General features: G+C 34.9%; 1 protein-coding gene across 1 annotated transcript in view; it reads right to left on the reverse strand.

Annotated features, from left to right (window-relative positions):
* Positions 1–13130, reverse strand: part of LOC149785160 (low-density lipoprotein receptor-related protein 4-like) — a 172658-nt gene that overhangs the window by 43411 nt on the left and 116117 nt on the right. Inside the window, exons 12-17 of the mRNA XM_089978939.1 lie at positions 12124–12280; positions 8665–8882; positions 7242–7418; positions 5985–6110; positions 4147–4355; positions 2241–2428 (exon numbers count right to left, since the gene is read on the reverse strand). Of these exons, the coding sequence (XP_089835065.1) occupies positions 2241–2428; positions 4147–4355; positions 5985–6110; positions 7242–7418; positions 8665–8882; positions 12124–12280 (1075 nt within the window). The remainder of the gene's footprint in view (positions 1–2240; positions 2429–4146; positions 4356–5984; positions 6111–7241; positions 7419–8664; positions 8883–12123; positions 12281–13130) is intronic.

The following is a 13130-nucleotide window of genomic DNA, read 5'->3' on the forward strand; positions in this document are numbered from 1 at the left end:
TTTAGTCAAAAAATAAAAGCCCTTAATGTAAGCATGATTTCTAGTAAATTTAGTCAAAAACTAAAAGTCCTTAATGTAAGCATGATTTCTGGTAAATTTAGTCAAAAAATAAAAGTCCTTCATGTAAGCATGATTTCTAGTAAATTTAGTCAAAAACTAAAAGTCCTTAACCCTTTACCTCATAGAGCATAGTGACAAAGTGCAGCACGCTATAAATAGAACACCTGTTACCTAGCAGACCGCATCCGCATAGGCATGCCTGTGAATTGTTAAGCAATGTAGTGGTGTTACGTTTAACAGCAGTTTTAACCATTTTACGTTTAAGGTAGACGTCTATTATATATGGAAAAATTGAAGAGTAAAGTCCGATTCTTATAGCTGTGTAATTATTTTTCACAGAAGAATATTTAATGTGCTTTAAAATCGAGAGAGAACTCATTCACCGTCATGTCCGTGAGGCCGCGTGACCGACCGTAGCTGCCATTTCCCATACTCGAAATTTACACGTTTTTCGTCTGCGTCTACATCACTAAGTCATCTGAATTTGATAATCAATAAAAACTAATTGCTGCTTACATAAATATCATAGCCTTTACCAAAGTTATTGAATCTTTCGTGGTTGAGATTCTACTCGTGAAAACTTCGTAAGTACTGAATGAAATCCTGCCTGTGAACTGTTAAGCAATTTAGTGTATGTTACGATTAACAACAATTTTAACCATTTTACATTTTTGGTGCACATATATTATATGTGGAAAAATTTAAGAGTAATGTCCGATTGTTACAGCTTTGTAATTATTTTCCACAGAAGAATTTTTTTATGTGCTTCGAAATCTTGAGAGAACTCGTTCACCGTCATGTCAGTGAGGCCGCGTGACCAACCGTAGTTGCCATTTCCGATACTCGAAATTTACAAGGTTTTCGTGTGCGTCTATATCACTAAGTCATCTGAATTTGATAATTTATAAAAACTAATTGCTGCCTACATTAATATCAGAGCCTTTACCTAATTTATTGAATCTTTCGTGGTTGTTATTCTAATCGTGAAAACTTCGTACGTACTGAATGAAATCCGCGGCTGCCATTTTGGAGAGTGGAGATTACGACCCAGTTACTTTAAATAGCAGATATCGACCAGTGCATGAATAGCGACCACGTGATCTGACGTAATTGTCATTCACAAAAATGAATGTAGTATGTAATAGGGGGGTTTTCCCCGAAGGTGGCGCTACGAAAACTATCTCAAAATGGCTGATGTTTACAGCAGGCGTCAAAAGGCGCTTCTATGCGAATCTTGCAGAGGCGTCAAAAGGCGCTTCCATGCGAATGGAGTAGAGGCGTCCAAAGACGCTTGTATGAGGTAAAGGGTTAATGTAAGCATGATTTCTGGTAAATTTAGTCAAAAAATAAAAGTCCTTAATGTAAGCATGATTTCTGGTAAATTTAGTCAAAAAATAAAAGTCCTTCATGTAAGCATGATTTCTGGTAAATTTAGTCAAAAAATAAAAGTCCTTAATGTAAGCATGATTTCTGGTAAATTTAGTCAAAATAAACTGCTTTAGCTTTATAAAGATTTATCCCAAGTATGAAAAAAATTCATCATGGGGTTTACGCAGTACAAGCAAATGAAAAAAAAATGGACCAAAACCTTAATGTTAATTTTCTGTGACTGTTTTCTAGACTCCAAAGTCAGAAGTGCTAGTGACCATGCTGTAGAATAAATTGTCTTTGTTTCATAAAAATTTGCATTAAGTATGATGACAATTAGGTGGCTGAACATGAGTTGCATGTAAATGATAAACTGTAACCGAAACCATAATTTTTTTTAAACAATGGCAACATTGATGGTAAATTGCTGCTATGTCTCACTTCACAACCAAATCTGCCTCTAATGTGAACTGTATTCAGTAACAGTCCACTCTGAGCAGAAAATTCATCACAGGCTCCGAAACACTGCAGAAAAATAGATCTATTATGCAACCATCTTTCTTCAGTGACCATTTTTCTCACTTTCCAGAGGAGGCTGCTTAAGACAGCTTTGATTGTATCTAATACTTTAGCAGTGCCTTGAGTCTTACCCTGAGATGGGATCGACAATGATATCGCAAGGTTGGCAGTGCCTCAAGTCTTACCATGAGATGGGATCAACAATGATATCGCGAGGTTGGCAGTGCCTCGAGTCTTACCCTGAGATGGGATCCACAATGATATCGCGAGGTTGGCAGTGCCTTGAGTCTTACCCTGAGATGGGATCCACAATGATATCACGAGGTTGGTCAAGGTCCTCCCAGATGAGTATGGACCGCATGCTGCCGTCCAGGTTGGCAACTTCAATCAAGTTCATTTCATCTTCTGTCCAGTAGATCTTTCGACTGCCCCAGTCAAGCGATAGCCCAGCTGGACTGTCCAAGCTTGACCCAACAATAATCTGTTACAAAAATAAAACTTGTTTCATTCTATATAACTTAACTCATATTCTCCAAAGCATTTGAGCATGAAACTCTAAATGAGCCTTAAGAACTCTATGTCTCATCACTGCAAGGTCTAGCAAAAGAAATCTACCTAACTGAAATTAAACAGGCAAGATGAACACATCAAACTACATATGATAATTGCTGTTGCTCAAATTCTCAATAAAGTCATCAGTAACTTGACAGCAGCATGATGTCCTCTACATAAGATCCATAATGATTGGCAACAGCAACTCCTCCCAGCATGAAGAAGGAATGTGAGCATCGAAAATTATGAACCTGGCTACTTGAACATTTATCCAACAATTCATTTTAAGCATTAAACCTGACAGATTCAAAATGATTTTTGGTTGAAATGTGCTTCCAACAGACTTCTTTCTTTTCCTCAGTGTACTATGCTAAGTCCATCAAGAAAAGACAGCAAAGGCATGATTGTCTTGCGTTGATGTCTTCTACATCCCATTTTGAATTTCTGTCAAGACAGTAAATCAAGTTGCTTTTGTAAAATTAATGTCTAACATGCTTAAGCATTAATATTCCATTCATACTGAAGTTTACCACTTGGAAAACTTCAAACATTCATAACACAAAATTGAGAACGTATACTCTCTTCAGTCTCACTTTGCATAATATTATGAAACAACTTATTTAGTGAATTTCTGTTTCATTGGTTTAACGTAACACATTTTCTTCAGTCCTTTTTAATTTCACATTAGTTTTATACTTCACTAATTCCTTCAATGCATGGTATGTGGCCAATACAAAATGCCAAGCAAATTGATACCCACAAATAATGCATATGCTCATGGACAAGTCCAACTGCAAACTGCACATACCCAGATCTGCCATTGCATAATGTGCAAGCAGATCTGTGTCTGTGAAACTTGTTAGGACTAATGGCAGATCTGGGTCTATACTGTTTGTAGTTTGACCCAAGTTATGAGTGAATATATACAGTCAAATAACATTCACTTATTTACCACATTGCATAAAGGCTTCTGTGTGTATCAACTACTTTACATTTTAACTTGTATTTGGTTAACAGTTACCTATAGAGCTTTGCATTTTATTTATTACCAACTTAACAATTTAGCAAATGAAAATCTGAATGTATAAGAAGACGCCATTGTTATTTCTGCTTGTCAATGTCAGCTGATTGCTTCTTCTTAATTTTGCTAGACTGGTCTTTACTAAAAGTGTCATGAACCAACCAATTATAGCTAGGAACCAGTCAACTTATAGCAAGAGTTAAGGGTTAAGTGGACACCATGTCTCACTGTAAGAACAGTACCATGATATAAATTAAATAATTATAAAATATGAATATAAAATTGTTACCATACACAAAAAGGAAGAAAATTCTATCATAACCCAGAAAGCAATACCATTTTCTCACCATCTCCTTACAGAGGAAAGAAAATGAAAGTACTTCAGAATGGAAGGCTGTTTATGTCTATTGCTAACACATATCAAGTCTGTGCATAATCAATTGTAAGTACAGAAAAATCTGTCGGAACAAAACAGTCTAGGGATCTCAAAATCTCTGCATCAGGAGTTATTATCTACAGATTAATTTATTTACACAAATTTTAGAAATGATCTATTTAGGAAGTATACTTTATCTGAAGAGTCCACCAAAGAAGGTTTTATTATACCAGTGATTAAACATAGTTACCTCTTCATTGCTCCCATCCCACTTGGCTCGACTGATAGTGTTGGCTCCCACATCTGTCCAATATATTGTATCATTTGTGCTGTCGAAGTCCACTGCAACTGTGCTCTCAATGTTACTCAGTGGAATCACGACATCAGACTGATCAGGACTATTCAGAGTGATCCGCCTCACATCAGATCGAGTCGTAAATAACAAGAACAGGTCAATGTCTGAAAATGAGATTAAAAGACCAGTATTCAGAAAAGTGCTGACTTCAGGAAGGCATGGAGCATTGTCTATTTTTTCCTACTTCCCTTTTTATTTAATGTGGCTTGTGTTAATGATCCATTTCTTGTGCTGCAGCCAAATAACTCTCATCCTATGCAGTCACAAGTATTTTAATCTCTGTACAAGATTTAAACCTTCAAAGTATGTCACTGACTTTTAAAATACTGATTTGTCAGATTCCATCGGCAAAGCATCAAAAGTAAAGCCACATGTCTGGTTTATAGAGCTGTGATATTTAATTTATTGTTTTAAAACCATGTTTTTTTTAATCATGCGTACAAATGAATAGCATCAATCACAATTAGCTAATAAGCAGATAAACAGTCTTATTTTAAAAAACAGAAAACAAACAAATTGCAAAGCATACAAGCTGAGATTATTTATAACTGAAATGAATTTCGTCAAAAAGTGCAAATCTTGCTCACAAAACACTTGAAATCTTGATGACATAAACCAACTAAGTTTGATCAGAATCGGATCAGAAATAGTTACTAAAAAGCTTAGCCAATCAGGAATCGGATCAGAAATAGTTACTAAAAAGCTTACCCAATCATTTGTATGCTCACCTCATTAATATGTGTTGATCTCGACTCATTAATTGAATTTATCCAAGATATTGAAGATACAATCTTACCTTGCAAGACTGATCAATGTATTATCAGAAAAATGACTTCTAGAGTGGCAACATGATCAGCCAATAGATGCAAGGTTAACTCATTATTATGCATGGACCTTGCTCATTATCAGTTTCATCTGTAATCTGGATCATTTAAACATACATAAATATATATTTCAAGTCTGATCAAAATTGGATAACAAATATGGCCTCCACAGTGGAAACAAGTTCAGCCAATCAGATGCAGCATCACCTCATTAGAGTGGTAACAAGCTCAGCCAATCAGATGCAGCATCACCTCATTAGAGTGGTAACAAGCTCAGCCAATTAGATGCAGCATCACCTCATTAGAGTGGTAACAAGCTCAGCCAATCAGATGCAGCATCACCCCATTAATATACATCAATTCGCTCTTTAATGAACTTGTGAAGGATCATGATGATACAATCCAAGCCTGAGCAATGTTGTTATCTTTCATTGCAATATCCATTCTTCATATACAGCCGGATGTGCATCCACCAAAAACATACCAATTTGGGAAGTATCACTGTGATTACTTCTGAATCTTTTTCAATGAATCTAAGATATTTGACTTACATCAGAAATGCAAAAGTTCAATGGCATTTAGTGAGCTTGGAGACAATGGAAACAAAGGAATCAATAGCAACAAGGGAAACCACAAGCAATGTACACACAACACTTATCAGCAGATCTTGACTGAAGATCTGCATGTACATACCAAATCTGATAAATACAAATTCAGAATTCAGAAGCTGGAAAGCACCAGGCACTTTTACACAAGAAATGCAAGCTATGTTGTGGACTATCCATCACATGTTTTTATATTATCATACAACAGCAAAAATTTTATGTTTACTTCAAGTTTCAGTATCTGTTGCAAGATGGCCATTTTAAATGAGAACATAAAAACAATGTTTATTTATTAAAAACTTACTTTCAATGCATGTTTTCTTGTCCTCCTTCAGATGCAATCCTGTGGGACAGGCACAACTATAGGATCTTGAGTTAGGAAGACACAGGTGACTGCAACCACCATTATTTCTCCCACAGTGATTTCTTGCTGCAATGAAACATTTTGTATAATTTTGCATAATTGCTGAGTCATTTGTGGACTAATGACAGGTACAGCAGTCCTGAATCAACTTTTGCTGTTTTGCCCTACAGCAAACTGATGCAGTCAACCTAGGTACAATGTAGTTCCAACATCTGTTGTAGATGAACCTGCACTAGACTGGTATCCAATTCATGAAGTCTACTCCATGTCACTTCCTGCCATAACAGTTGGGATATGCCCTGGTTTTATGATATACCAGTATGCTGGGAAAAACTTCAACCTTCACTTACTTAAAGTTCATGCACACAACGTGAAAAATTAACATGCCTGCCCACCGGTCACTCCAAGTTAATGCTGGAAATATATTTATTTTCAACAGTATCAATTTGGTAGTTTTAAAAAAATGACATTTTTTTGGTACTTCATGAATTTGAGATGAGTTCCTGTTATCTCCACAGAAGCATCATTGTTCACTGGGTCTTTAATTTCATGTTTTGGGGCAATGATAAAGTCAATGAAACTAGGCACCCCATGAAAAAATAGTGAATTTTCAGTATATTGCAAGTTCCAATGGACCACTGCCCAACACTACTGCTGACTAGGTACAAGTCATCACATAATAACAGTATGCTCCAAGTTCCATAGGACTACTGCCCAACACTACAGTTAGCTGGGTGCAAGTCACTGCATAATAACAGCTGCACTAACAGCTTGTTGGAATATTCAGGCCTAATGCTCCCACACCTACAGTACAAGTCATACAGGCCATGTAAGCAGGTGATAGTGACCATTTCTGTTATGGGTGTAACTTTTTGAGAATTTGATTACACATACTTTGAAATGGAGATTATTAAGTTTATTTGGCTGCTCAAATATAAAGATTGCTTGCAACATCATTATCATATATACTCAATTACAGGTCGACTGCCTTACCTCCCCCCACCAATCCCCCACCCGTTTTTTTTAAGGCTGTAAAAAGCTAATTTCTCTTTGACCCTCCTGTAAATCAGGTATAATTTTGCAAGTCAGATCCAGCATAACGGGTCATCAATGAGTCAAAGCTGCACCTTGGAAAAATAACCTGGAATTTTAAATTCTCATGCCTCAGTCCTGAATGGCAATCAATAATCTACATACCTGGTGGCTGCCTCTGTGGATGAAGAGTGTGGATATCCATAGGGAAATGAAGTCGGCTGCTCACTGTTTCCACATCATTCCCTGTGAATTTGTTCGCTTTATTGATACTCTTTGTGTGCCAGTCTGTCCAATATAATTCATCCTCAAACAAGGTCAGTGCAAATGGATGAGGTAGACCTGTATGGAAAGTAAACTCAGTTATACACCAGTTACTACAATACCAAAAACCATGATGTAAAGTGTAAGCAATACAACTAGAGCAGTATTAGGTGGCAATATGACTTTTATACAACAAGTTCTAATGCATAAAAAAATAACCAGTCATAACACATGACTGCTATGAGAGTGCCAAAAATGAAGATTAACAACTTTAAAATTCATCTTTATTCATTAAAATTTTTTATTGACACAGTTTTTAACAGATGCAGTTCACTAATAAAATGCCCCACCTTAGAAACTGAAAAATCATTTTATGAAAATGCAGAGCAAGAATTTCCCCTCTGTGTGAAATCACTGTCTCCAAGTTAGATAACTCCATCGTGTCCACCAGAGATACCAAAATTCTGATGGCTCTGGCTTGTCATTTTGTCTCAGAAATTATCAAGGTAGCTAGATATTTGTGATAAAATTATTTAAAGGAGGCTTGGAATAAAAAAGAAAACTTAATATACCGAATTATGAAACATATCAGAAAATGTGTAATGTTCTTTTTTTAACAGATTTGCTACTGCTTCAGTTTTTGTTTTATTATTATAATTATAAAAATTATTCTAAATTATTATAAAATTCCAAACTTAACTAGTTTCCTATCAAGCTCTTTATTTATATATTTTCTTTCAGAAAATTATCCTAAGGAATTTCACATAACAAGAGTATTTTATTCCACTCTACTGTTTTTGAAAATTTGTCATTGACAACTGACTTACTAGCTTGAAAACACATTCAATTTAATTTACTTGTATTTCTGATCAAGTGCAACAGTAAAGTGTTAATTGATCGATCTTTGTCCAAGTCCTGAAGAGTGATAATAAAAGTCAGCTGTTGATACTAGTATCCTTTCTCTGTTTAAGTAGGGCCAAGATTACACATATTTTGTTCCAAAGTCTGATATTTGCTGACACACTGACAAAACAATATAGTTAAAAAAACACATGGCAATATCTACAGTACAGATCATCAGGCAGTTGTTCAATTAAAGGGTTCTGAAAATAAGCTTTCACACCTTAGTCTTGTAATATGTAGCTATTGTGCTTGAACAGTTGGCAAAACATAATGACCAAATGAAATAATTATGAGCACATTTATGTCAAATTCCTAGAGTGTCAAGTTAGCAAATGGTCATTTGAAATCGTGTGTAGTCAAGTCCAACAAATATGGCCATTTGGACTCTCTGCTGCTGGTTACAATCCTATTAATCACTCACCCTGGCTGATGACCGTTCTACGATTTTTTCCATCCAGTCCAGCACATTCTATGACATGGTGCTTGGCATCTGCCCAGTACAGTTTGTCAGCAGCATAATCCAGGGTCAGACCATTTGGCCAGAAAAGGGATGTGTTAGCAATGGTGCTTCTTTCTGATCCATCCATACTGCTTCTCTCTATCTTTGGAACACTTCCCCAGTCTGTCCAAAATATGGCTCTGGAAAAAAGTTAAAAGTATTGATCATTCTATCATAGTTCCTATTTCATCAACTATAAAGTAAAACCAAGTCAACAAAACTGCGAGTTTTACCATGAAACCTATCCTAGCAGATACCTCCATATAAAGATCACCAACTTATAATGAACAATGATGCAACTACTTTCTTCCTAACATTTTAACCTCTTTATAAAGGAAAGCTGCCAATAAAGGACAAATAACCTGAGGTTGTGATTCGCTGCAATCTGAAAAAAAATGCAATGCTCTTTTACTAATTCCAAATTTTGCTGGCAGACCTATAAAAAAACCTCAAACGTATTCTGCAGACTTAAAATGCTGAAAAATTTGCCTAATGCATCTACCTGCATGTCTTATGAGGCAACTAATGGAGGCAACCATTATGTCCCAAGGCATGACCTGTGATTCTCTAAATGAGAAGATCTAGGATTGTTTTCAAAATGTGTATTTTATATTTTAAAAAAGTATACTTAACATTTTAAGGATTTTACTCTTTTTGATTATGTTTTGGTTTTGTGGAGACATAAACTCACTCAGCAATGTTAAGCCTAGATGTGCAACATCAACCCTATACATTTACATACATACAAATCAAAATCCCCAACATATGAATATTTTATTGCACTTTTATGACACAGCCAGATAGAACTATGATATTTCATTATGTATAACACATCCCAAAATACCAAAAAGTGTAGACCCAGAACTCCCCTTGCACAATGCAACAGGCCCCTATTTCAGAAAAATTCTCAAACATTTCTCCTCAGTTGGAGACTTAAATTATGCTTACTTGAAACAAAATCAAGATTTTTGTCTGAAATAGAGAACGTGGATAAGACTGCAAAATCACATTTTAGATTTAAATTTAATACACAGAAACCATTTTAATCATGAAAAGAATTAAGAAATTCCTCAAACGTGAGGAGATTCTCAAAATTTCCTCAGAAAAGACAAGACTCCTTTACAGATAATTCAATATTTTTTATGACTGTTCAGTGGGAAAAAAACATCAGTTTTAATAAACAAATAAAGGTTATACAAAAATCTCAATTTGCGAATAAATGTTGAGATGTTAAGTGAAACTGGTCCAAAAGATTAGGTTGTATTTTGTCCATTTCACGTACGAGTACAAGTAAACACTCAAGACCCTGATATGCCATCACATTACAGGACTACAAATTAATCCATGCTGTTCACAGTTAGGTAAATCTAGTAAAAAAATGTATAGCAGATATTATTTGCAGACTGGTGATTTTGTTGTTATTGTTGTTTAAAAGTAGGGAATTTCAATTTTGGCTAGTAATATTTTTGTTGGCTGTGGACTTGTACAGGTTGTAATATTTAATGTGGCACATTCTGTTGGAATTTTATTTCATTATTTCACTCTGAGATAGCTAATGCACCAAAATTTCTTCACAAAAAAATTTTTCCACTATACACCACAGTATAAAAATTCCTGCTATAACATTCCCACTATACACCAGTTAAATCCTGCTATACAAATAGTTTATAAAATTCTCACCACATACTACAGCATTAAAAATTCCAACTATAAACTACAATATTAAAAATTCCCACTACACACTGCAGTGTTAAAATTCCCAATATACTTAACACTATAAAAATTCCCAACACATGTATGCACTGAAAATGCCCACTATACACTACAATTGTTATGGGTTTAGGTTCGAATAATCAGTAACACAAGAAAGAGTGAAAACAACAAGCTTTGAAAAATATAACAAATAATTTATTTCCCTGGAAAAATACTGCAAAAATTAAAAAATATGAGAACTTACAGTTTCCAGAATCAAATCCAAAAATAATACAAGATTAATCTACGAATCAAATTTTTTGAAGTCCTAATATTAAAATGTTCGAATGATTCCAAGTTTGAGTCCTGAGGAAGAATCAAAGATGGAAGGCAATGACATATGCTGTAGTCTGTACTGTGTTGACATCTACAGTTCCTTGTACAAACACAATAATGTGTCCTCCGGTTTTAGAATCCAAATAAAATTTTCAAGAAATGTACTTGTTCAAGAGTTCTGTATGAATACAACAATATTTCCAGAGAAACGAATTAATCTTTTAGAGTCCAAATAATCTGAAGGAAAATTAACATATAACTCAAAAACTCCAAAATTGCAATACTTCAATACTTGTCACAAAAGAAGAAAACAACTTGACATCAAGTGTTTAAAAGGCCAGACTCTGAGATCTCTCTCTCTAAACATCACCATTAATACTAAGTATTTTGCAACTTCAGAAATGCCTAATTGCAAAAGAGAGGATGACATGATCATGTTTACATGTAAAAGTCACACAGCTCCTGCGTGTCCTTGATAAGAACCAATCATTTTACTCAGAGAAAAATTGTTTACTTGACCCTCAATCAAGGCCAGGAACTATGTCAAAAATAGAAACAAGTGTTTCTATTATTAGGTATCTAAGGAAAACTCAGGTCAAACTTGAATTTTCTGGAAAATATCAAATTTTTAGTAAACAAAATTACATTATATTGACAGGTAAAGAAAATAAAAAGACTCTAAAACCCACAAACAATCAAATCAAATCAAACACAACTTAAATCAAATATAAATTAAATCGAATATATGTAACACAGTATTAAAATTCTTGCACTACAGCATTAAAAATTCCCACTATACAATAAAGTGTTATAGGAATTTCATCATTTATTTTTTTTTAAGGAAAACTCCATTTTGACATCAATGTGTGCCTTTCCAATATTAGTTGTGGGTTGCATTTAGTTGGTTGGTTGTTTGGTTATTTGTGGATTTTATGGCACATCAGCACTGGATGGCTATACTGCATCACTGAAAAGATTCTATGATACAAAATGTATATATCATACTTGTTTATTCGCAACGAGCAAGAATAATACAAAAGCACAATGGCGATTGGTCGGTTGATTGTGGATTTTATAGTACAGCAGCACTTTAAGGCTCTATAGCAGCTGTATCTTAGTAGATGCAACTAACAATGAGGGTAAATGTGCCCATAGAGTCAATAGTTTAATGTAATATATTATATCTTAATACTTGTCATCAATTAATCAAACTACATGCAAATTTTTTAATTTAATGATCTCGTTAATAATGACAACAAGCATTTGCCATCAAATTCTTTAACAAAAAGCCATCTCAAAATAAACAGGAAATAATTATCAATTAAATTTGTGCAAATAACTTGTTGCACTCACCCTTGTCCTGGATGAAGGACAATGGCTCTGGGTTTTTCCAGCCGTTCCCATATTAGCACTTTTCGCATGTTTCCCTCCAGGTCTGTTACTTCTATCCTGGATGTCCCAGAGTCTGTCCAAAACAGTTTTTCATGGATCCAGTCCACCGCTAAACCACCTGTCAACAGTTAAGATCTGTAGCATGATTCTTGTTCAGATATCCAAGGCACGGAAACATTTTTGCACCCTCTTGATAAATTATGGCAGATAGTCTGCATACAAATTTCACAAAATAGTTTCACATATCAAACTTTAGAATTAAACCTTAACAAAAGGATATTAAAGGCACCATGTCTCTTACTTTCTCTGTATCATCAATGCTAGTATTAAACAGGGTCTTAGCTGAATTGGGAGCACAACAGTTCAGTTGGTAGAATGTAAGATTCTTAATCTAAGGGTTGTGAGTTTGACACCCGAGTTTGACACCCAACCATGCAAGCCTTGGTTGGCTGGCTTAGTATGTCCTTGGAAAAGGTACTTAGCTCCCATTATTTCCACAGCATGATATAGGCAATAATGAGCAAAGAATTACCATTAAAACCACCACCAAAATTGAAGTTACCTAAAGAATTGGAGCACATAGTCTTCTATAATTTGTGTGCTATATTGCAGTTTATCTCGTGCTAGCATGTTTGCACAAGAATGTCAAATACATATTTTTAAATTAAGACCTTGTTTCGAGATAAGACCTTGCTTAAGAGACATGACCTTGTTTTGGTGACAAGACCTTGTTTATAGATAAAACCTAGCTTCAGAGACATGACCTTATTTTGATGACAAGACCTTGTTTGTTGATAAGACCTAGTTTCAGAGACATGACCTTGTTTTTGGTGACAAGATCTTGTTTATAGATAAAACCTAGCTTCAGAGACATGACCTTGTTTTGGTGACAAGACCTTGTTTATAGATAAAACCTAGCTTCAGAGACATGACCTTGTTTTGGTGACAAGACCTTGTTTATAGATAAA

The sequence above is a fragment of the Sinohyriopsis cumingii genome, chromosome 13 (assembly GCF_028554795.1).
Source record: "Sinohyriopsis cumingii isolate HCF-2022 chromosome 13, ASM2855479v2, whole genome shotgun sequence".
Taxonomy (NCBI): domain Eukaryota; kingdom Metazoa; phylum Mollusca; class Bivalvia; order Unionida; family Unionidae; genus Sinohyriopsis; species Sinohyriopsis cumingii.